Source organism: Vipera ursinii (assembly GCF_947247035.1).
Source record: "Vipera ursinii genome assembly, chromosome: 6".
In the NCBI taxonomy this organism is placed as follows: domain Eukaryota; kingdom Metazoa; phylum Chordata; class Lepidosauria; order Squamata; family Viperidae; genus Vipera; species Vipera ursinii.
The window spans coordinates 71,525,620-71,551,316 of record NC_139515.1 but is presented as its reverse complement, the minus strand read 5'-3'; the positions used below and the strand labels follow the sequence as shown (position 1 = coordinate 71,551,316).

Sequence of the window (25,697 nt, the reverse complement as noted above, 5' to 3'; positions counted from 1 at the left end):
TTTCCACTAAAAATGAAGAAACCTAATTCTGAAAGGAAGCAAATAGGAGGCTAATAGCCAGTATGATCTAGTGGTTAAGTCACCAGGCAAGAAAATGGGAGACTGTGAGTTCAAGTCCTGCATTAGCCATGAAAACCAGATGGGTGACTTTGGGCAAGTCAACCCACCTCACACGGTTGTTGTTGTGTAGAAAATAGGAGGAGGGCAATGTGTTGAATACTGTATGTTTGCCACCTTGACTTATTTATAAAAATAATAAAGGTGGCATAAAAATAAATAAACAGGAGTCTAATAACAAGGTTTAGTCTTTCCAGATTAAAGCAACTTTCTGCCTAGCTTCAGATATACTTTGGAAAGAGCTAGGTAGGAGCCATTTTAACTCTCTTTCTGCTATCCAAATGTCACCACTCCACTGCCTCATTACCCTCTGAAAAACAGTGCCTCCCTCCAGACTACATTCCACCACAGTAGAAAAGACAAATTGTCAAGTGGATAGTGCTGATACCATATTGTTCCTACAATAGGCTCAACAAGGCGGTGGAATGAACCCAAACCCGTGGTTTGTACAACACACTGAACTACAAACTAAACAACCTAGATGGTATCCCACTAACCCATAATTCTAATCAGGTTTAATGTTAATCAAAATTAGCATTTGTGCATATGCTTCTGCTGGTACCCATCCATCTGTTTATGAACACAGCAAGGCAATATTTCTCACTTGTGGACTTTCACCCTGCAATACAAGATTGCAGGATTACTTGCCGCACCAGCCGAAGGCTGCATCTTCTGATGGAACTGTGGCATGATATATCTTCCACTGCAGGCTGACATATCACTGCCCTACAAAATGAGAGCATCTTCCCTTGGTCATGCAAAACTTACACTAACCAGAAAAGCCAGCAACTTTTTTAAAGCCAGATGCATCTACTCATTTAGCTACAGTTCATGGTAACTCACAGAGCCAGATCCCAAATTTAGCACCTGAAGCCCCAACCTGATACTCCATTATGCCCCAAAGCAGCTAATTCTAAAAAAAAAACCAACCTGGTTGTTCTAAAACCCCGATGACTGCTTTTCAAAATTTCCAATTTGAAATCTGCTCCAGTTTGAGGGAGAACGAATCTATTTGAACGGAAGGAATCAAGAGAAGGGATTTGCAATGCAGAGCTGGGTCTAGGGGATTTCAAGATTCATGACAATTCAATGATCCTCCTCTAGGCACATTTTAAGAAAAATTCCAGCAATCCAGTGCATTATTCATAAAGACATTTGTCTTTATGCCTCTAGAGAACCATCAAGCCATCCTAAACTTTCTATTTTTACCAGCAACCCAGAAACTACAGCCTCTGCTACCCGAAGCATTTCCACACGCAGCTTTTAAGAATATAAAAGTGCCAAACAACAAAATACCTTCATTGACCCTGTCTGGTATTTGACGGTCCTCTACTTTACAGAGTAAATTGTGCATTTCTGCAAATCTGCTACCTCGTTTGGAGAAAATGTGGTTAACTAAATAAGGAAATCCTGTACCATAATATTTTAATTCTTTCTTTATTTTTTAATTCTTTGTCTTTAATTTTAGAAATTTATTTTTCCCCTTAGTTTTTAAATTGTTCTTCTAAGTGATTTCTTTTTCTAGGTATAATGCAGACAATGTTTAAAGAGAAACTTGAAAGGGTGTTAATATGCAGTTGTATGTATGTACACAATTATTGTATCCCATTTATATCTGTGCTCCAGACAGGCATTCAGTGTGGGTTATTTTGCAGATGACACAACACCCACACAGAGGACCGATGATTAACCTCCAGATTGGGTGAAGTCTATTACTTAAATAGTAAATTAGCATTTTCTTAAAAAATGAACACTAGCAAGTTTGTGATTAACCTTAGAAGCCTTTATTTTCCATAGTTCCTATGTACAACAAATTTAAACTTATTTAGTATGATTTGTCTCCTTACTTTCTCAAATCTTCCTTTTGTTTGATTACACTTATACTAATTTTGTTAGTAAATATAATAATATATTCAATATATAATAATTTGTTATGCTGTTTTTATTTCTACACCTATTACCTGTACTTATTTTGTAATTCTATTTCTTAAGGTGATGTAGGAGATGATCAGTCTGAGTCCGAAGATGGGGTCAAATGCATCATCAGTCTGGAGTCCCTATGCCGCCAAACGAAACCTAAGTCCAGTCCCCTTGAAGTCTGTTGACTCTTATCTGGTGCCAATTTTTCTTGATCATTAGTAGATCAGATTCTTGTCTATAAATTGTATGGAATAAACTTGCAGTGCTTTTGAACTGATTTTTTTGCGTCTGACAGGTACTGTGTATACTTATTTCTATATACCTCCACATTCCAGATTTCTGTTCTTTCCTTTTATATATATATATAACTTAACTACAATTATTTGAATGGTGTTATAAAAGTTGTCATTGCTGCCTTTGGTTTCCATAGATGATTTCAATGAGGGTTCTATTTTCTCTATTCCAGACCATGCTGGGTCTCTAGAATCTGTTGGGCATGGTAACCACCATGAAACCATGTCCCCAATTCCCAAACTTCTTAGTCAATAGTATTAAATAGGTCTAATACAACTAGTACATCTTATTACTTCCAAAAATTGGGAACTGATGACACACCCATCTCTAATGTTATTCCTATGAACCCTGGTGATGCAGTGGTTAGAATGTAGTATTGCAGGCTAACTCTGCTCACAGTCTGGAGTTTGATCTGGATGGGCTTGAGATTGACTCTGCCTTCCATCCCTCCAAGGTCAATAAAATGAGGACCCAGATTGTTGGGGAAAATATGTTGACATTGTAAACCACTCAGAGAGAGCTATCATGGTCGATGGTATCAAAAGCCGCTGAGAGATCTAATAGGACTAGGACAGAGGAGCAACCCCTGTCCCGAGCCCACCAGAGATCATTCACCAGCGCGACCAATGCCGTCTCCGTGCTGTGCCCGGGCCTGAAACCTGATTGGTACGGGTCGAGATAATCAGTTTCCTCCAGGAACAGAGGAAGCTGATGCGCCACCACACCCTCAACAGCCTTCGCCAGAAAGCGAAGGTTGGAGACTGGATGATAGTTATTTAAAACAGCTGGGTCCAGGACAGGCTTTTTGAGGAGGGGTCTCACCACCGCCTCCTTCAAGGCGGTGGGAAAGACACCCTCCTTCAAAGAAGCAGTTATTACTGCCTGGAACCAGCCTCATGTCCCTTCCCGAGCCACATAAACCAGCCAGGAGGGGCATGGATCCAATAAACAGGTGGTGGAGCTCAGCCTCCCCATGATCCTGTCCACATCATCAGGGGAAACAGGATCGAACTCAGTCCAGATAACATGCTCAAGACCATCCGATTCTTCCACATCAGACTCCGCCCAGTCAGAGTTCAGGCCGGCTCAGATCTGAGCAATTTTGTCCGTCAGATGATGACTAAACTCCTCGCCCTGTCCCTGTAAGGGATCCTCCCTCACCTCCTGGTTAAGAAGGGAGCGAGTCACCCTAAACAGGGTGGCCAGGCGATTATCTGCGGACGCGATGAGGGCAGCGAAGTAATTAGCCCTTGCTGTCCTCATCGCAGCAAGATAAGACCTTATAAAGGTTCTTAGCTGCAATCGGTCAGATTCGGAATGGCTGGACCTCCAACTGCTCTCTAGACCCCGTCTCCGACGCTTCATCTCCCGGAGCTCCGCAGAAAACCATGGAGCCCAACGGGATCTGCGCCGGGTCAGAGGTTGCAAGGGTACGACACAGTTGAGTGCCTCAGTGGCCGCCTTTTCCCAGGCATCCACCAGGGCATCAACTGGGCTGTGAGTGAGGGCGATATGTACAGACCCAAGCGCCATCTGGAACCGTTCAGTGTCCATTAGGCACCTGGGGTGGAACCATTTAGTTGGTTCTGCCGCCCAGCGGTGGGGGGTGGCATAATGGAAGACCAGCCACAGGAGATGATGGTCGGACCATGACAGGGGAATAATGTCCAGTAAACCCCCTCCTAAATCATCCAACCACTGTCCAGATAGGAACACCAAGTCGAGAGTGTGACCCCCCACATGAGTCAGGCCTTGAATTACCTGGGTCAGGTCCATGGCCGTAATGGAAGCTATGAACTTCCGGGCTAATTCCAATGACCCTCCCAGGGAAGGCAGGTTGAAGTCACCCAGCACTATAAGCCTCCACCGCCAACCCTGAGAGGGTGTCGAGCAGCTCGGGCAGAGCTGTTGCCACACAGCTGGGCGCCAGGTATGTAAGCAACAAGCTCATCTGAACCCAAGAACCACATCTCAGGAGGAGGGACTCACTCCCGCCAATCTGGACAATGGTGGTCTCCCGTGGACCTCCCTGATAACCACCACCACCCCACCGCCCCTACCCTGAGCCCGTGGCTGGTGTAGCACACGGAAACCTGGGGGGCATAACTTGGTCAGAGGGACCCCTCCCTCCGAGCCCAACCAGGTTTCCGTAATGCATGTCAGATCCGCGCGTTCCTCCTCGATCAAGTCACGAACGAGGGGAGCCTTATTAACAATGGATCTGGCATTAAAATACACCAGCCTAAGCTCAGGGGCCTGATCACCCTCACTCCCGGGCAAAAGGGTGCTAACCGGAGGGTCAGAGTGCATCACCACTCGCAAGCAGCGGGGGCGCAATCCCAGATGTCGATACGGCCCTCCGTGCACACACCTGCTGCCATTCCCTATCGTCGTGGGGTTTTGAAGCCCCACCCCAACACATCCAGAACCAGCTGCCTCTGACCCAAACCTCGTCCCGCCGGGACCCCAAACCGGCCCGGACTGAGTGCCGGTTAATAATTCCCTCCCCTCCCTCACCCTCCGTAACCTATTAAAATAACCGGCTAAAAAGTTAAACGGGGGCCTCTTAATACGTCTCCGCTCGAGGCCCCGATCTAAGCCCAGCCATTTAATTATATACCCAGAATATGGGTTCAGTACCAAACCCAGCAAACCCAGAACCTGGGTTTAGTACCCAGAGAAAATATGTTTTACAATCAGTAGTAATGTGTGGCCCTCCCATACTATTGATCATGCTTAGGAGCATTTGCTCTCTCCCCCCCCCCACATCAAAGTCTACAGCAGTGTTGGTGAACCTATGGCACGTGTGCCAGAGGTGGCACTCAGAGCCCTCTCTGTGGGAACATGCACCATGCCCCAGAGATGGCAACTGTCCCTCTTCAACCAACGGCCTGCTAACTCACCAAGGTCCCACATGGCCGGATGCATCCCGGCACGGCTGGTTTCTCTCCCCCTCCATCCCATCCCTCCTGGCCTCGCATGCTCTCCTTTTCCCAGGCACAACCCACTGCATCGCCTTCTCAGCTGTCCGCTGGCCATCCAGCTCAGAGGCTGCTTCTTTGAACTCTGGCGAGCTGCGGAGCCCCAGGTTGAGGGACCAGCAGGCTGTGGCTGCTGACGGACACTGTTGGCCCCCATGCACTCGCTGGCCTCTGTTTGTGGGGGCAGATGGTGTCAGGCAGCAGCTGCCCCGGCCTTTACCTTGCCCCAAGGCAATGGTGCCCCTGCCCTGTCTCACTTCACCCTGCATGACAAGTCTCCTGTCTACTGCCCCACCTGCCAGAGATCCCCTGGATCTCCTCCAACCCTGCCCAGCCCCCACAGGCATCCCTCCCCAAGAGCAACATTGAGGTGACCATGCCCACCTTGGCCACACCCACCCAATCTGCCATGACCACCACAGCCACACCCACCCAGTGGGCCATCCCACCTGACACCTGGCAATAAATAAGTGGGTTTTGGGTTGCAGTTTGGGCACTCGGTTCCTAAAAGGTTCGCCATCACTGGTCTACAGTCTACCTGTGTCCAACTTACTATAGCAATAGCACTTAGACTTATATACTGCTTCACAGTGCTTTGCAGCCCTCTCTAAGCAGTTTACAGAATCAACATATTGACCCTAACAATCTGGCTCCTCATTTTACCGACCTCGGAAGGATGGAAGGATAAGTCAGCTTTGAGCTAGTGAGAATTGAATTGCTTGCAGTTGACAGAGTTAGCCTGCTATACTGCATTCTATTCATTGTGCCACCACTATCCTTAAAAAACTGTTTTTCTGACAGATGGGAGCAAAATGCATGTTTTAAGTTTTTAATTTCCCATAATGTGGTTATTGTTTTCCTGTTTTATTGCCTGGACCATCAGTGCTTTCAACCCTCTTATAAATTGCCTTAAATCATTAGTTAATTGAGTTACCCAATAAATTGAATAAAACCAAACATCTGGGATGCCACATGTTGTATCCATGCATGGCTTTGTCCCATAGTTAGATAATTGGGTTTATGACTTGTTTTCTTTCAAAGAATGACCCTTATGGTGTGATGGGCTGACACATAGTAACAATGCAAATTGTCTCCATTTTCATCATTTCCATCTTTTCCACAGAAGTTCGGTTTAGTTTTGGCTTCAGGCTTGAGAGGGTAAATTGCATTGTGGAAATTGGCAAGGAGTTAGTGTTGTGGCCCCTTATTCCCTTTGCACACAAAACAAATACCTGTGCAGAAAAGATTAAAGAGTTACTTACCAGAGCTTTGCAGACTGCACAATTTTTAGTCCCTCTTGTTTGTTTCTTATCTGTATTCTCCTTGTAAACCATTAAGATAAAGAAGCCAACACTAGCTCACTAATCTAACCTCTGCCAAGGGGAGGAGGAACTACGGATGCGTAAGAGTAATGTTCCCATAAATAAAAGGTCACTTTCCAGCGCATGGATCTGACATGTCATCAGGTGCTGTTCTGCTAGAGACTCTATCTTCCCTAAAAATATTCTTAGCAGAGATTCCACTGTCTGCACTTATGATACAGTCCCTGATAAGATGTACTACCAAGCCAACTCCAGTTGTTTAGATTCCCTTTCTCTTTAGCAAAAGGATAAAATGGTGACAAAAATTCTCAAACCAGTTTGAACCTTGGTGTGGTTCCAATGTCCCAATAGAGGGTTAAGCAGCTTTTGATAAGTACATCTGCTGCCACATTCTGAGTTCCTGGCACGCAGAAGGGACAGGGAGCAGTAGATCTTTAGCTTAATTCTCTTAATACTTATTCCATAAAATCCTCAATGATATTTCACACAGCCTTCAAATCCAATCCTATTAGCTCCCAACTGCAATTTTGCCCAGATATCATTGAAAAGTAAAGGGTTAATGGATGGACACTCTTGCAGTGTGAATGAGCTTGGTAGCTTACTGAAAGGAGCAATGGGCCAATGAATACCAGGTGTCTGAGAGCCTCTTCTAGTGCATTATGGGAACATGATGTCTTCAGGTGATAGTGGGGGATCAAATTAAAAAAAAGCTCTCAGAGATACGAGTGTGGGAAACATTTACAAGAGGGAGGCTGAGGGCAGACTTTAGACTTTTTGAGATCAAGTAGCTGCCTCCAAATGTCTTAGTGTGAAACTGGATCATTTATTTACCTTACTAGAATGCCTAGATCATACCTAAATTAACAAATTAAAAGCTATGAATACATTTCTCCATTTCTAGATGTTGGATTGAACAACTTAGGTGAACTGATGGTGGCTCTTGAATCAGGAGCTTGATTTCTTTTTTCTCCCTAGTTCTGGGAAAGTTGGAGATTATAATACTAACCTATAATTTCCACAATAATTTGAGGAACTGAAAATGCAAATGACATCTATAAGATTTAAATTCCTTCTGGTTATTTCTCCCTCTGCAACACCTTTCAACAAGTTATATATCATTCAAAAATAAGAAGAAAAAATCCTGCACAGTCTCAGATTTGGGGAAATATATTCCACGTCTTAAGATACATCTACACTTATTTTAATATTTCTGGGCTTTTATAACATTTAATCTTTCTACACAAAGTTGGAAACAAGTTACTGAAGTTATACACAGATGGTTATCCTTGACATTTGAGTGCCACCTAGAGGAATGCATATAACAATGTCCACCAATAATGGAGGCACAGGTAAGCTTTCACAAACTGTTTCTAGATTAGGAGAGTTGCAAAGAATATATTTACCCTAATTGAAGTTGCCATGAGCAATTGCCTTTTGAGAACAAATCATAGAAACTTTGCTTAATTCTATTTTTTAACAATGAGGGTAGAGGTAGTTTGCAGGTATGAAAATCCCCCTATGGTAATTTGCTTCCCATTTTCTTCCTTTGCTTCTATCAATCCTATTATCCCTATCTGGGAGCTTACCTTTTTGTTTTCATGAACTTCCCATTCCACATTAATGGGAAACCGAACAACCGTTTTTCAGCAATTGTGTCACTGAAATCTGGTATGACTTGAATAAAATTCAGGAACCTTCAGATTGTCTTCCCTGTTCAGTCCAATTTAATTAAGAACCAAAAGGGATATGATAACCAGCATGGAGCAACACTAAGCCTTCCCCTCTTTGACGACACCATATTTAGACCATATTTATCACCATTTTTACAAATGCATATGTATAGCTTTAAATGTGCAAGTTTTACACAAATCTGTTTCCTAAGTTCTTTGATTTCATACTGATTTTCCTCTATTTAAATACAAAACTGTCCACTCTTTTAAAAAGATGGCTTGATATAATTTTCAATTCAAATACACTTTTTGAAAAAGAGGTAGACGAATGCAGTTAGCAAAAGCATTTCCTCCACCCTATCATTTTGAATATATAGTTTTAATCTGAAGTTTTATGAAGAAACCAAATTCTATGGAGATCTCATTACCAGGTGTCTCTCTTCACTGCCCAAATGATGGGGAAAAAAACCTGACATATGATCACATTTCTACTTCCTGCAACAGGACTTTATTATCCATCATTTTCTTCATTTCAAGTGAAATTGAAAAGCATACACTGAGTGAAAGGAAAGGAAAATAATACGAATGAGAACAGAGAGGAGAAAAGGGGAAATACCTGATATTTCCTGATCAAAAGAGATATCAGGGAGGCAGGGAGAAAATGGATTCTCTCTTGTTCTCTCTCTTTCATGCATTTGCAATTTGGGGAAAATGTTTTAGGCACAAAATGACTTGCAGGCAAGAATAATCATTCACAGAAAACCTATCCAGTTATCGAGCATCAATTTCTCAAAATGTCCTCACCCCTGGTTCCAATCCTGCAAGGTATTTTCAACTTTCCCCATTTACTATCACAAGAAAGCATAAACGCTGGTCTCTAGCCTGCCTTCCTCTTTTTCTTTTTTTCATTTTCTAAGAAATCTTTTGGATTTTTCCTGAAGCTAGAAGTATTCTAGAAAACAAAATTATGGGAGTTTTTTTATTATTTTAAAGTAAGGAGGAAGGTCAAATTGGCACTCCCCTAGCTTATTGTACACTTCCGTATTATGTTGTAAAAGGGGGAAACCATTGTATGGAATTACATTTGCTTTAGGAATATAATTTTATCTCTTAAAACAACTAGTTCATGGATGGTTGAGACTGTTGCATGCTACAACAGTATCTGGACTTGTGAATCTACAGGAACTGGATGAATCATTCTGCAAGGACCAAGTCATCAGAGTTGGTTACGGGGACAAGTCAGCTGTATGTTTAAGAGATTGGATGTTGTTGGATTCATGAATGAATGAATGAATGAATGAATGAATGAATGAATGAATGAATGAATGAATGAAAAATGATGGTCATGGTACTCCAATAGATCTGTAGAGTTACAGGTTCCTCAGACCTGCAATCTGTCATTTCAGCTATTACTGCCATCATGAAATGATTTTGACAACAGCTGAACACCAGTGTTGACCTTAGAATTCATTCCCAAATTTAGCCATTCACTGCTGCTGTTGGATTAATGTGATGTATTAGTAAAAGGCTCACAGCTCCATCATTGACAACTCCAGGAGAGGTTAGGACATGGACCCGGTGTAGAACAGCTGCCAACTAATACTGAAGTCAGCTACTGCTACGTATATTATGGCTTAGCACAGTTATAAGCTCAAACACCATAATTTGCACATCATGGTTTGTGGCTCAGCATTATCTATGAATCCAGCCATTGAATTCTGCTCAACAAATAACAGCTAACATAAACTACTCTTTAGAACATAGATTAGAGAGACAGACAGACAGACAAGAAAGAGCGATCCCAGCTAGTGCAGATATTATCGTGCTAGAATCGGATCAATGAAGCTGTCTTACATTCTTCTATATAACCTCATCTTCAGATGCAAGACAGTTGAAACAGATATGGCAGAAGACACTGATTTTTAAAAAGGCAGAGAAGTTATCCAAATGCATTTTAAAGAGCAGATTGTATTGCCTCTGATTAAGGAAGGAAGGCAGAACCAAACTGAAAAATGAGGAGGACTCTTACTGCAGCAGGTGAACCTGGCTGGCCTCCTTCTGTTTCTCAGGTACTTCATAGTGGGGAGACATCTTCCCCAAACCGCTGTCACTCAACATGCGCTTTCGAAGAGCAGGATTCCACCGATCGGACATTCTGGGAACAGAAACATTTGCCAATAGGAAATATGATTGCTTCCAAACACAACTTCTTTCCCTGTTTGTTTGTTTGTTTGTTTGTTTGTTTGATTGTTTGATTGATTGATTGATTGATTGACTCAATCAATGATTCCCAACATTTCTTGCCCACCTCCATGCTATCCTCTTGTTTACTCATCTGCTTCTTGGAGTAATTTCATAAAGTTGTATTCAAATTGCTGCACTAATGGTAGACTCAACAACTATCTTGTTGAGAAAGCTGAAAAGCACATATAGATAAGGGACTAATGGACTACAAGTAGTCCTTGACTTACAACAGTTCATTTAGTGGCCATTTGAACAGCAGCACTGCAAAAATTGACTTATGACCATTTTTCACACTTACGACTGTCGCAGCATCCCCATGGTCACATGATTAAAAATTCAGAGGCTTGGCAACTGACTCATATTTATGACAGTTGAACCTTCTGCAACCTTCTGACTAGTAAACTCAAATGGGGAAAGCAGATTCAATTAACAACCATGTTACTAACAGAACAACTGCAGTGATTCACTTAACAACTGTGGCAAGAAAAGTCATTAAATGGGGCAAAATTCACTTAACAAATGTCTCCTTGAGCAACAGAAATTTTGGGCTCAATTGTGGTCGTAAGGCAAGGACTACCTCTACTGCTTTTTCAGAAACACAAGGTAACTATTTAACTATAAACATAAATGTATCTATAGTGTGAGTTCTGTAGATAAGAATTACATAATTGTATACTCAACTACAGGTTTTTACCATGGTTTACTTAATGCACATTCTACTGCATCTATGTATAAGAAGTTTTGTGTTTATTTTCCTTTACTTTTTATTATCATTATTTTGTGATTTCCTCTTGGACCTGGTATGCTGTTTTCAACCTTGTGGCATAAATATTTTGAAACAATTGCACTTATAACAGAGGTCCCCAATTTTTTGAGCACCAGGGACCGGTTCTGTGGAGAGAGGTTTTTCTGCAGACCAGAGGGAGCGTGGTTTAATGTAGTGCCTGCATCCCGCGGATGGGGCTTTGCTTGTTTGCGCGGACCAGTTTCTTGCATGCGGCAGCCTAGTGCCAGTCCACGGACCAGGGGTTGGGGACTCCTGGCCTATAAATATTTAATACCCTCTCAGATACACTTCTTACTAAGTGTGACAAAGGAAAAAAAGATTGTTTTCATATGTTTTCCTTGCAGTTTTATTTTCACTTTCGAAAGGCCTTCTAATGCAGCCTTCAAAAGGAATGCTATTCTGAAGTTTATGCAGGTGGAATAAACTATTTTCTATCAATTTTCTATGTTAACAATTTTCTCTCCAAGCTGCTTTCAATGCTGTAGTTTACAGTTCCATGCTGGTAGTCCTCAAGCTTCAACCATTCATTCAGCAACCATTCCAGGTTACAATGTTAGTGAACAAGGGGCATGTCTGATGGATCCTTGAACTTCCAGCTATTGCAGTGCCCTACCGGTCCTATCATCATGACTTCTGACATTTCCCGTTGGTTCCCACAAAGTCAATGGGGAAGCTGGCAGGAAGTTGTAAGTCACTCGTGCTCCTGCCATTCTTTCACCTATTCATTTGCACTCCCTAGTTTCTACCCACAACACCTGCATAGCCACACCTGCTCAGTAACACCTGCCTGTAGCATCCGCACACCCTCTTACAGCAACTGCGCACCTGCCCATGCTCAGTAATGCCTGCCTATCCCATTCTTGTAGCCTCAGGTGGCACCTACACACTCACCTATGCTCTGTAAAATCTGCCTGCAACACCCGCAGACCCTCCTATGGCACCAACTCTCTAGCATCTATCCATAAAACCCATACACTATCATGCCACTTGAGCAACTCCAGTGCATGCCTGTGGCATTTATGCATGCATCCCTCATGAGACCCATCTGCCTGCAAGTAGCTCTCACCCAAAGCCCTCACCAATGAATCTGCTTGCCTGGGACTCCCACCTCTTCCCACTTAACAATCCATGCAGTTCTGGGATTACGACAGCAACTGGCCTTCCAGGGTCTGTTTAGATAGGAAGCATAGGAAGATAGGAAGCATATAAATTTAATACATAAATAGAGCTGGGACTGCCGGGATCACCATCACTAAGCAATGGGATCATGGAGCATCACACTTTATGATCGCATCACTTAGTGATAGAAATTCCAATTGTTGTCATAATTCAGGGACTACGTATTAAGACTTCTTGTGGGTCTAGAATAGTAGCACTTCAAAAGCCAACAAATTCCAACACTTAATATCCCTCATCATTGGCCATATTTGGGGCGCTGGGAATTGAAGTCCAGTAATATCAGAAGCACAATTAAAAACTGTATACAAAAGGGAAGGGAACAGATTAAGCTGTCACCCTCGCGCTGTACACTGCAGTGATGACAGACATTGAAGGTATAAATATAGATATGACGTAGGCAATGTAGTGACTTTCAGCTGCTTTGTGCCATTCATCATAGCCAATGTTGATTTGAAGTTACAGCTCAAAGCATCTGAAAAACAGAAAGATCAAATTGGGCAAAAGTTCTTTAGAAAAAGAATATGTTGGAACAGAAACTTCCATGTGATACCCATTTTTAAGGATATAGAAAATTGTGAGCCTTGGTGGAGCAGTGGGCTAATGCCTCTTTAAGTAACACCAGCTGCCTGCAATTAGTGCAGGTTCGCATCCCACCAGGCTCAAGGTTGACTCAGCCTTCCATCCTTCCCAGGTAGGTAAAATGAGGACCCAGATTGTTGGGGGCAATTAAGCTGACTTTGTAATAATGCCACTTGGGGGGGGGGCGAAAGCCCTAATAAGCAGGCATATACATAGAATGAAGGCTATTGCTAAGCACATTGGTTTGTGCTTAAATTGTAAGCCGCCCTGAGTCTTCGGAGAAGGGTGGGATATAAATGGGATTAAAATAAAAATAAAAAATAAAAAGTATGAAAATAAAAGAAGAGAATTTTTTAAAAAAATTCAGAAACGCAAGAGTCAGCCTTACCCAGAAGCCTGCTCTACCACCAGATCAGGCATTCCTGGAGGTGTTCCGGCTGGTTGAGCTGCCCCCAATTCTGGATCCAGAATAAAAATCTCATCCTGTGATATTTCTGTCACAAAGTGCAAATGTTCCTGCAACAGTGATATTAAAATAAAAGATCTATTGTTTATTGCAATCAACAGCACAATTCTATTCAGGAATATATATTTAGGAACTTAATATAATTTCTAAATCCATCTTCCTCAAGACGGAAGAAGCCCAAATGTTATGACAGCAACCCCCAGAATGCATCAGATAAACTGGCTAATTATTCTGAAAGCTGTAGCCCCAACACATTTGAGGACATTTGCAGAAAGCTCTTCTGGAGGAAGGAACTGTGGGTCAATGCATGGAGAATAATCAAAATCCTACTCATGGCAGTCCCTTGCTTACAGCCAGACAATCATTCATGCCCCAAATTTCATGTATTTCTGAGAACAGCTGAATTTTTTTCAGCACTGCAAGGTCGTGAGTTTGACAATCATTTTCATCTGACAACCACAAGCAGGATGTTTATATAGGAAGATCCTTGGTAAATGGGTTAGCTCCAGTGATTAGGAGATCATCAAAGGAAATCCATCTCCTCAGTGGCTAGGATAAATCTTGATTTCTCAGATTCATTTCCTGTTCTGGAAAACGCAATGCTAACTTGCTAAAGATATAGATTTATTCATTCAAATTCCACTGAATTCAGTAGGAATTACTTCCCAATAAGCATGCCTAGAATTGTACCATGTAATTTCTTTTGAACTGCAGCAGGTAGAAATAGCTGACCAGATAAAAATAGCTGAGCTGTTCTGATGTAGCAGAACTTTCTTAAATTGCCTCAAAGGACTAACACAATTTTGCTTTACAGCTAAACAGGAACTAAATGAATTAAATACAGATCAATAAAAGCAAATCCAATATGAGTGACTTCCATATTTGTAAAACTTCCAGAGAGTGTCCAACTAACACATAAAATGGTATGTTTTTGACAAATGCTGTCACTTTAATTTGATGTGTTTTTAAGCTTTGTGAATACTTTCTTTAGGCCCAACATTATCATAATTTCCAGAGTCACCTTATCTCACAAATAGAGGATTAGGATTTTTGTGGAACTGTAGACACCAAGATAAACTCTAAGGTTTTCTTTTTAATGTAGCTATCCCAAGCTCATGAAGATAAGGGAAAAAAAGAAAAAGAAGAATCTATGCTATTAAACATCAAACTGATTTAACCCAAAAGAGCAAAACTCATCCTTCTTGGTTTAAATCTTCTTTGACCTTGGGTGCCTTGGGCCAATTTTTCACAAGGTGTTTAATTTACAAAACATGGTCCTAAATTAAAATCACAGTAAGGACAATGCTTTGGAATTTCTCAAATTTTATATTTGTGCTGTTAATATTAATAATTAATGTAATAATTGTTTTAAATATTTAATGTTTAAATATTGACTAATATTAATCACATTGTGGTGTTAAAATGTTAGGTTTAATTTTCAGATATTAGACTTGTAAATCGATGCTATCATTTTAATTTATCATTAAAGCAAAATAAGCCATAATGATGGGAAGTACACCTGAAGAATCTGTTGCATTTCTACATGGTTATATGAAACAGTCTTAATTGCTACATGTATGCACCATGGCATATAGGAATGACCTGGAGAGATGAAGGAAGAGAATCTACTAATCAATGTGGAGGATCATAGCTGCATAATGAACAGGGGAAGAAACTCAGAAAAATGAAGAACATAGAATCACAGGGCTGGAAGGGACCTGAAAGGACTTCTAGTCCAATCCCCTGCTCATACCATACTAGTCAAATGGTTGTCCAGTCTATCCTCCCTAACTGGGAAGAACTGAAATTTGGTGTGGAATGAGGAACCTCTAAGCACTTATTTTTCTTTTTCTAACTGAAAAAAGAAGCCTATTTTATTTTATTTTATTTTTATTTACTTTTGACACTTTTAGGGGCCCTTGAGAATCTCTGGAGAGAAGAAATAAAGACAAGTATATAATAGGAGGAGAGTCACATTTGACAAGTCCCATATTTTCTTATTATAACAGTGAACCCAATTCTGTGCAAAAAAAAAAGTTAAAAGGAAAGCAACATCGTCTCTGTACCTGAGATCTGTCGATGCGGTAAAAGCAGTCAGCAGAGGTTGCTGCAAAAACGAGGAAGGAATTATGTGAAAAACTGTGCTTGATCCATCAGAAAGGGAAAAATATCCAAACTACACAGCTAAGCAATACCTCAATGAAACTGAGACAAAAGAGCATGAAACTTTTCACTTCTTCAGACCTCTCCATTAAGCACGATGGCACAAAAGGAAGGGAATGGGAAGAAATTAGAAATACATTCCAAAATTATGTCAGATGTTAACAGCCATGAGGTTTTTTGCTCAGACTAAGTCTAAACATAAATGAATTTGGTAGTGGTTGGCATTATGAGATGGCTGGCTTCATGCAAGTAATTGGAAGTGTAACTGTATCAAAGAATACAGAGATGGCCTTGGAGAAAGTATTCAACAGGCATTAAGTCAACATCAGCTTAGCCCTGGAAAGAGGAGACAATGAGAAAGAAACTCAAAATTGCCCTACCTTGATTCTCTTTGGTATAAGAAGCAGGGCGATAGAAAAAAATCTCTGGCGGGATTTCAAGATTCTTTTATTGTGCTCTGCAACAACACAGCAGAGTTCCAGTACTCCTTGTCTGTTTCCTGACTTTGCCTCCCACAAAGGGCTGACAAATTGAAAAGAGTTGGCTTTTTGTAAGCCTGGCTGGCAGGGATTTCCCTTCCCAGTTGGCTGCTTCCAGGGCTCCTGACTTTCTGTTCTTAGGCTCTTAGTTTGTACCTCCCAAAGCTAAATTCCTTTCTCCAGCTCCTCGACAATACTTTTGCACTGGTTTCATCTCAGCTAAACAATTTTTGATGATCACTAGATGGGAGCCAAGACATTTAAAAACCAGAAGATGGCTCCCATCTAGTGATTGATAGATCAAATAGTCAGCCAGCTAACCCTTAGTTTTAGGGAATTTTTTTTTAAAAAGTTCAATTGGTTGACAGCAATTGGAAAAAAAAGAAAGAAATATGCATACATATGCATCAGAGCATTGTGCATGCCCATTTGATTTGCTGGATGGCATTGGGTAGGGCTGGAATCAATATCCTCAGAATGTTGCATATTAAACCTATATGGACCACAATGCAACACAGATCTCATTCAGATACATGAAATTTAAGGTAGCGTATTTTTTCAGGAAAAGAAAGAAGAGAGCTCCTCCCAAAAGCTCTAAAACAAGCTATCAGTCCACAATCTGTTCCTCTCTACTATCAAAACTTACAAGCTGCTGGATTGGCACCAAAAGGGAGGGGAGCAGAGAAAGAGAGATCAAAAGTTTATCTGAATGCTTGGAGGCTACATTGTATTATTTGATCTTGATGAAAGGTATGATCAGTAGAGAGAGTTCTGCATTTATTTGAAGGAGTATTTCTGAATAAAACATTTCAAACTTGCTACATTTCCAAAGCTGAACAATGATCTTAACAATAAACAACCACCACTCTAAATTTATTCTTGGAAACTACCATAAAAATGTTCATAGGTTAAGATTTTATCCATATGACATATCATGAAAAACACATACAGTTTAATACAGTCCAATTGATGGTCATACTTTATGGAACCAAGAACTATAAGCTATAAATAATTAGAAATTTGGATTCTGTTTTGAAACTAGCACCCATCGCTCTCCTGAACCTATACTTGATAGGGCTGGGGTACAAGCATTAACTTTTATTTTAAAAAAAATCATTTTATTTATTTTATTTTTATTATTCAATGGATGCTTCTTCTGGCAGGGCAGTCAATCTCCTAGGATTGCTTCTAACTGGAGGTTATTCAAACCACCTCTACAGCTATTGCTGTTCTGGAAAACTGACAGAACTGTCAGCAAAATAAGTACCAATGTCAAGACCACATCTCCCAAAATGATTTGGAATAAAAAGCCAAAAAAATCCTGAATCACAGTTATGATATATTCTTGTGCTATACTGTGGCAAGATCTTTCTTTCCTTTATCTATCCTAAGATTAATTTCCCACCAAAATTATTTTTGACTAGACAAAGAGCCTTTATGCACCACCCTTCATTCCACTTTTGTTTTGGTCCATGTGTGAAGTGTTTTCTGTACTGTATGACCTTTATGACACACAAACACATATATACACAAAAACCAAACTGTAGGGTTCTTGGCTGACAGATGTACAGGTGGCTGACAGATTTCATGGTAGTTCAATATTCAAGGTTGAAGAGAAAAAGAGATGTCCATTCTTTCTCACAAATTACCCAAATGCCAACAGAGGATTATTGTCCTCTAACTGGGTAGGGTGGGTACATTTCTGTAAACCTAATGAGTCAATTGGAGTTGAGAAGATCATTGGCCCTGGCCAAATCATTCCTTGAGGTGTTCTTGATTGTCCACGTTGAATGTTTTGTTCTGGGAGAAAAAGGAGAAGGCCACTTCCAAAGTGGAACAACTAAAGACAGTTCTACTGATTACAGATGTGATTGAGATTATGTCATGAGAACAGGTCCCTCAGAAATGCTTATAAAAACATCTCTGTGCTGCAGGAAAGATGACATGAGGATGAACCCATTGTAGATACCTTCACCATATCAATCACACATAGCCCCTAATTTTAAGCAAATAACAATATATAAAATCTTTAAGATTCTGTATCTATTTGAAATTCTTATTTTTGAAACAATCTTCAGCAAATGTGTGAGAGCAAATATTCCGGAATAAAATAAAATTTATATATGGGTAAGTATATAAAGAAATGTACAGTCTGCCATTTTCCTGTAAGGTCCTGGGAGCCAACTTTGATTCTTACCATCTAGGAAGCACCATCTAGGGGATAGTCTCTGAACAGACAATACTCTTGGGAATGTGCTTTCCTGGTCCTGGATGGGACAGAAAGAAAAGGCCATTTTCAATAGCAGTTTTATTAAAACAGCAGTGAACAGAACAATATCACAGCTCGTGCTGTAGTTTTAGTAAGGCTCTTCCTAGATCTAGTTATTAACCTTTCCAAGAAAGAAAGATTTATAAGGACTCCTATCTGAAATTCTGGAGATCCATACAGTACTGAGTCAAGAGGAACAACAGCAGTTTTCAACATTACTCAGGAAAGAACTTTTCTACCAATTTATGTATATATTCAGTCAAGGGTGACCAAAAATGATAGACAGGCATCCCTGAACTCACTCAGGGTGGCTTCTGATAACCAGCTGCCCTGTGCAATCACTGACTTATCCAAGTATTGATTTGATTTTCCATTTGATTCGAAGCTGCAAGGCAACTATACTCAGTTTTATCAAAGGGTGGAAATCTATCAAACATGCCATGCCATGATGGATGGCTGCTTGGTTACTTGGACAGCCTACTGTGTTTGCCATATTACTAAGCAAATATCAGCAAGTCCTGCCTCACTTTTAGAAAAAAGTCTGTTTAAAGAAAAAAGATTGTGACTGACCACTATCAATTCACAAGAGAAAAATAGCATAAGAGCTACAAAATGTCACTTTATGGCCAATTAGTTCTTTAAAAAAATCACATTGCTTGTTTTCTATCATTCCATCACATATTCTTGGGGCAAAACAATATAAATGTTTGATTTTAATATATGTCTTCTAGAAACTGCACTGACATACTTACAAAAAGATAGAGCATTAGCCTATATGACTATGGTTTGAAGTTCATTATAAATTTCAACTCATTTAATAGCAGCAAGTTGGATATGCAGAAAGGACCATGGCCAGAAATGTAGCACTAAATAGCAAATACCATATGGATTGTGATAAGACTCCATAAATGACTATGTACCTGGCACAGCCTGGTATTCTTTATGTAGTAATGGATGAATGAACCTTTATTGTCAAAGTACAACCATGTATACATTGAGATTGGCTGTACAGTATGTACAGTAAACCCATATTTTTTTTCTTCAGTTAATTTCAGAGCCAAACTATGACATGAGTTAGATGTTCCTCAGCTTAAATTCTTCATCTCAAATTTCAAATAAGCACACTGAAGCTCATTAGCTTTTGTCCCAGTAGGGACACTAAGATTCCTTTTCGTAGCTTCTATCCCTGAGCTTGATTTACATTACCCAATAACATTCCCTTTATTGCACCTGATAGAATGTAAGTTATGCTTCAGATACCAATTACAGAGACTTAAAGATATGGTAGTTTCATAAACAAAAAAGTCTTTATGTTGCTTTGGTAGAAACTATTGCTGTTGCAAAATTCTATATCCCTTTCTCAAACAGAATCTACCAAAGACGTGGAGTGGGGCATGTAGACAATCAGTTTTAACCCCTGCTTGGTGCAGGAATCCAAATTAAAACATAAAAAGATGGCTGTCCAGCTATTGCTTGAAAATATACAGTGAAATAGAGGTCATATTTATTTTGGTAATTAGTGTAACCAACAAACATCTCTGCCTTAACATTAAACTGCTTTTAATACTCTAGAACAGGGGTGTCAAACTGGCAGTACATGGGCCAGATGTGTCACACACAGGCCAGCTCTGCAAAGGCAAAAAGTCACACTATGTCACAATACGTGACGTGACATGATCAAGTTTGACACCCGTGCTCTAGTAGAATCATCCTGTGTCCTCCATTCTAGGTTGAGAGGAAACAAGTGATCCTCCTTAAAAATGTGAAAATGCCATTGCATCCTCTCTCAACTGTCTTCACTGAAAACTAAATATTTCTAATTCTTTCTGAGCATCCTTGTCTTACTGAGTTTCCAGACATCTTAACACTCTCTTTCCCTGACATTAACCTTAGCAAGACACTCAGTGGCAAAGAATTCCAGAGAAAAATTCTTATCTTCAAAATCCAAACAAAACAATGAAGCACAAAAGCAACTTTCATCCCAAATGAAATGTCAAAAGTATGAATTGTATGCAAAAGGCTGAAGTGGCTATTGTAGATCTAGCAAAGACATTCATTATAGGAAGAGAGGCATGACAACCAAAAAAAAAAATCAGAAGTCTGGTAGTATCTTTTCCAGCTAATGAATTTGGTTAAAAGACATAAGCTTCTGTGAGCTGTAGATGTATAGTGTGGCTTGACTGACGTAGGATTTCATTTAGGATGAGACAACAGAGGAGAAGCTGATTATACAGATGGAGGTTACATGTGACGTAACTTAGTGATTCACAAAGGGATGCTCAATAGGAATGTGCCAGTTTCTTTATATATGAGGCAAGTTGGATGAACCAAGGCTGCCTAATCAAAATGCCATTATAAATCAATACTCCTGAAGTTAGTATGCTTTAGATGTGTTGGTACTGGAGTGTGAAATCATGAGACTTGTTGCCCAAGTGCATCTAGAAAGGATCACATTGCACAAAGTTGTTATATAATTTTGATACATTTCTTTTATAGACTAAAAATATTCTAGTGAGAGGCTGAACTATTTCAGATATTATTGATCTTTTGGGATATAATGCTTTAAAAAGACTGGAGAAAGCTGACATTGACAACAGGAGTCCTTATTCCACTGAATAAGTTCCACTAACGTAATGAAAAAAGACCTTTTTATAACAACACAGGCACTCTCTTCTTTGTTAGACTTTCTCAAATTCTCTTGCAGGAGTGAATATGTGTGTATTTGAAAATGCACAACAGAGCATGATATAGACAGAAAGTTTGTGAAGTGATAATAAGAGAACAGCCCTTTAGGCCAAATCAGATAAAAATGCAACTCAGAGCATTAGTTGATATAATATTTAGTAGGCCTGCTGTGCAGACAATGTTCAAAAATAATCATTTAAATTGTGAATGCAAACAAAAACTACTGTGGGGGATCTTATGCATTGATCTCGAAATGTTATATAAAAAATATTTAATATTTCTTTGCATTGTGCTTAGCCACAAAACCGACAAAAAAAATCCCCATCTATAATAGCATCCTTCTCCAAGATCAAGAATCTTGAATGTGATGATACAATTTTTTTAAAAATCAGAAGAAATAATTATAGTAACTAGGGTAGGGCAAAGGGCTTGGTCACATATTTTGAAGGAGAAATACCATGCATGCCTATGAACATTGATGCACTGTTCCCCATTAGGCTCCCCATTCTGAAAACTGAAAAGAATGCATAGATCCTGTTCTCATTACAACATTTTTTTTTTAAGATGCTGGACTTTACTTTTCCCTTTTAAGTATTTGTGCAGAGATAGAATTGGCAAGTAGGCAAAGCTGAAGATCTTCAGACATTGGATTATATAGGTGCCTTTAAGCCTAAACATTGACCATGGAGACTGAGACTGATTAATGTTGACGATAAAGGCCTACTGGAAAGCAATAAGTTGCACATAATAAGAATTAAGCCTGTGAGAATAAAGCAAAATCTGATTCAAACACCAATTCAAACTTTTGCACAATTGTATCTTGTTCACCAACTATGCCCATTCCTGGCCCAAGAGACCCTGCTCATGGTAATTCATGCATGGATAATTGGATTATTGCAACATGGGGAAAATTATATACAATTCAGCAAGAATAACCAGGATTGTTTATTATGAAAGCCTGCAAAATGCTCTCAAGGGAAAAGAATGCTATTCAAAATATCTGAACCTGAATAAATCCTTAAAAAATTCAGTCTGAGCAAGTCCTCCCTCCCTCCTTCCTTCCTTCCTTCCTTCCTTCCCTCCCTTCCTTTTTTCCATAAAAGAAACAAAATTTTACCTGGTAGTGGACTTTCTGTGTTGTTGAAGATACAGACTGCAAATCCTACGACAAGAAAGTCCCAATGGAAACAATGATTAATTAAGGCTCATTTCATCCTCCTTCCTATGCAAAACTTTGTTGCTAAATTGCTCATCAAACTTTTTTTTTTCCTGGCTATTACAACAGCAATAATGACAATACAAAATAATCACACATGAGCGATGAGGAAGAGGAAATCCACCAAATAAGCTTTAAGAAAGTCAAACTAAAACTGAAATTAATACTATTCAAAGATTTTGCTGCCAAGCGATAAATAATTTAAACTAAAATGGCTTGATATTTTCCAACAACAGTATTTGATTTCTGTATAAGGTGATTTAGAATGTTTCACTATCTGGTGATTATATCTTCCGCCTTTTCCTCTTTTCCTAGGGCCCTAGGCAGAAGCAAATAATTGTCACTCAGGGATTAGGGAAATACCGTACTCACTTTATACATGGCAGTTAATGTCTTTTCCCAGTAACTGAAAAACGTTCTGAATTAAGTAGCTAGCCAACCTTGAGTAGGGAGAAAACTATGCCATCATGGTATTTACTGCCTTCATTGCTGATCCTTATCCTGCCTCTATTGCATCTGCTCCAGGTCACTGATGGATGGTGTTCTATTATGCATTTACAAACATAATGGGTTGATTCCTGCAGTTTTGGTGTCCACTCTATCAGCACATCTTTACCCATGAGAAAGTTATTTGCCAATCACGGTACTACAGAAGGAATGGGGAGACTCTGACAGCCAGCCATCTTGAGTTCCTGTTCCTCCACTCTATCCTGTCAATGCAGGAGATGAAGACAGTTCAAAACCCTGTCTAGAAAGGGCTTCAGAAGAAGGTTGCCAATATATCCAAGCTATCTTGTGTGAAATGTGGGAACTGGGGAGAAACAGGGAAAGGGGGTGAAAGTAAAAACTTATCTAACAAGCGCTTTGGCCAGTGGAAAACAAAAGATGAAATCATCCATCATCCATCCATACACTTAGTGCCAAGCTTTCTAGAATCACAAAATGAGAAATGAACTTAATGGGGCATGAAAAGTGAAGTCTTGACAAGTCACGTCTATCTAAAAAGAAATCATTTCAAATTTCCATTTTTGAGTCCTAAACCATAAAATGTCACTCTGGGGTTTGAAATTTACTTCCACTCCTTCAAATGCTTATAACTGAAAAGAAAGAAGACCAGACTTTATTTCTTTCATTTTGAAGAGGCAATGCAAACTTCTTTTTTGCTAGAGGCCAAATCCTTGTTGGTTCAGTCTTAAAAATTGAACCACCAAAAATTGCTATAATCTTGGTAACCATTTGGACATTTGGACTGTTTTTGGCAACCACACGCTCAAGGATTTTTAATGTCATGCCACTGTGTCCAGATTTTTAAGATCTGTTTAACAGAAAAGGCTGACCACCCTAGGGGAACATGAAAGCACTGTTTCAATATTTGAGGGGCTCCTACAAAGATGAGGGGGTCAAATTATTTTCCAAAGCACCAAAAAACAAGACAAAGCAATGGTTGGAAACTAACCAAGAAGAGAAGTAACCTAGAACTAAGGAAAAATTTCCTAACAGTGAGAGCAATTAACCATTGGAATAGCTTGCCTTCAAACATTGTAGGTACTCCATCACTGGAGGCTTTCAAAAAGAGACTGGACAATTATTTGTCATGATATAAAGTCCCCTGCTCAAGCAGGGTGTTGGACTAGAAGACTTTCAAGGTCCCTTCCAACTCTATTATTCTATGTTATATTTTCAATACTTTCCAGCCACAACCATTCCACTAAAAGTTGCTTGTCCTATCAATTAGCACTATGTTTTCTTTTATGCCTTTATCCTAATCGCTCCAGGTATCTAACCAGAAAGAGTCCTGATATTTTATTTAAAGTGGGTACATATTTCTGTACTCCACATTTTCACACCTCAAAAATGGCATCAGGGTATACACAATATAGTAATTCTACTTTTCATTGTTCCAACTTCTATTTTGAACTTGTGAAAAGTCCAGATGAGGTTAGGAACAAAGGGCAGATAAACCAGCCTTAGGAAGCCAAGGTAGAACTTGAAAATGGCAATATGGTAAAATATGCTGCAGTTCCCCAATTGATATATGTTAGAGCCATGGTGGTGCAGTGATTAGAATGCAGTATTGCAAGCAAACTCTGCCTACTGCCAGGAGTTCAATTTGACTGGCTCAGGGTTAACTCAGCTTTCCATCCTTCTGAGGTTGCTAAAATGAGAACCCAGATTTTTGAGGACAATATGATGACATCAGAGTGATGTAAAGCACTATAAAGCAGTGTATAAGTCTAAGTGCTATTGATATTGCACTTTCAACTTTTGGGCACTGTGCTGAAAGTGGACTACAGCAAATGCAGAAGAAGAAACACTCAGCATGCCTGCAGTGATTAGTATGCTAGAAATTGTGGCAGATAATCTTAACTCATGAAATAGAGGTAGGTTAGGAGTTAGCAATCTTGAGTTGCTTGACCTTCAGATATAATGGTTTAGTGTACTTTTTTTTGCTTTTGATCTATCCTTGGCACATTTTGGTCCAAATGAAATACATGGATATCCTTGTACAAGACTAATATATTCTAGAGACAGCCATGTCCTTTTCATTTACTCACCTCCTCTAAGCGATCCACATAGATACGACATGTCTCCAAGTCACAATCTCCTCGAACAACTATAATTCCCAATGGAATAGCTATAGGCATAATGATTATAACAATAAGAATTAATAATGTTAAAATGTGTAGCCAAAAAAGTTGGGCTTTATGTATACAGTATACAAGATCTGAAGGGAATATAGAAAAGTATCCTTCAAGCTGCATTTTATTCCTGGGTACTCATGGACAATTTATGTTGTTTTCTTGGTAGCAATACAGAAGGAGATTGTTATCTTTCAACTTCCCGGTTTAGTCTAGAGCCCCAGCATTCCCTGAATACTCATCAGCCCCAACCCAATTTAATTTCTGAACCCAGACAAGATCAGCCAGGTGCCACCACTTGCTGAGATGAAGAAACTATGTAATTACTGCTCATCTTAAAAATGTTATTAGAATATATGTAGCCTGTCAAGACTTAGTCAATTATACTTAATGGTATTTAATTTCAGCAGAGTGGGATTGCATAGGCATAAGTAAAGATGCACCTCTCCTGTTAGATGCCAAACTAAAATTAATAGTAAACCCTCAAACTTCCCCATGAGAGAAAAATCACCTAGGCCCCCAAGTGCTGTCTCAGAAATGAAATAGTGTAACTATGGAAGGAGACCCTCTTCTTCCCTTCCCCCTACAAATAAAATCTTGCCATCCATCATTTACAAAAGGAATTTATGACTAATTTTCTCCTCAAAGTAGCCCTCTAGCATAGTTTGCTGACCAAGTTTTAAACAA

At 39.8% G+C, this 25,697-nt stretch overlaps 1 protein-coding gene across 1 annotated transcript in view; it reads right to left on the bottom strand.

Moving 5' to 3' along the window:
- The window catches only part of DGKI (diacylglycerol kinase iota), a gene marked incomplete at both ends in the record, with an annotated part of 275,825 nt that overhangs the window by 37,878 nt on the left and 212,250 nt on the right, over positions 1–25,697 (bottom strand). Inside the window, 6 exons of the mRNA XM_083365474.1 lie at positions 10,334–10,459; positions 13,482–13,609; positions 15,626–15,666; positions 18,399–18,468; positions 22,273–22,317; positions 24,927–25,006. Of these exons, the coding sequence (XP_083221600.1) occupies positions 10,334–10,459; positions 13,482–13,609; positions 15,626–15,666; positions 18,399–18,468; positions 22,273–22,317; positions 24,927–25,006 (490 nt within the window). The remainder of the gene's footprint in view (positions 1–10,333; positions 10,460–13,481; positions 13,610–15,625; positions 15,667–18,398; positions 18,469–22,272; positions 22,318–24,926; positions 25,007–25,697) is intronic.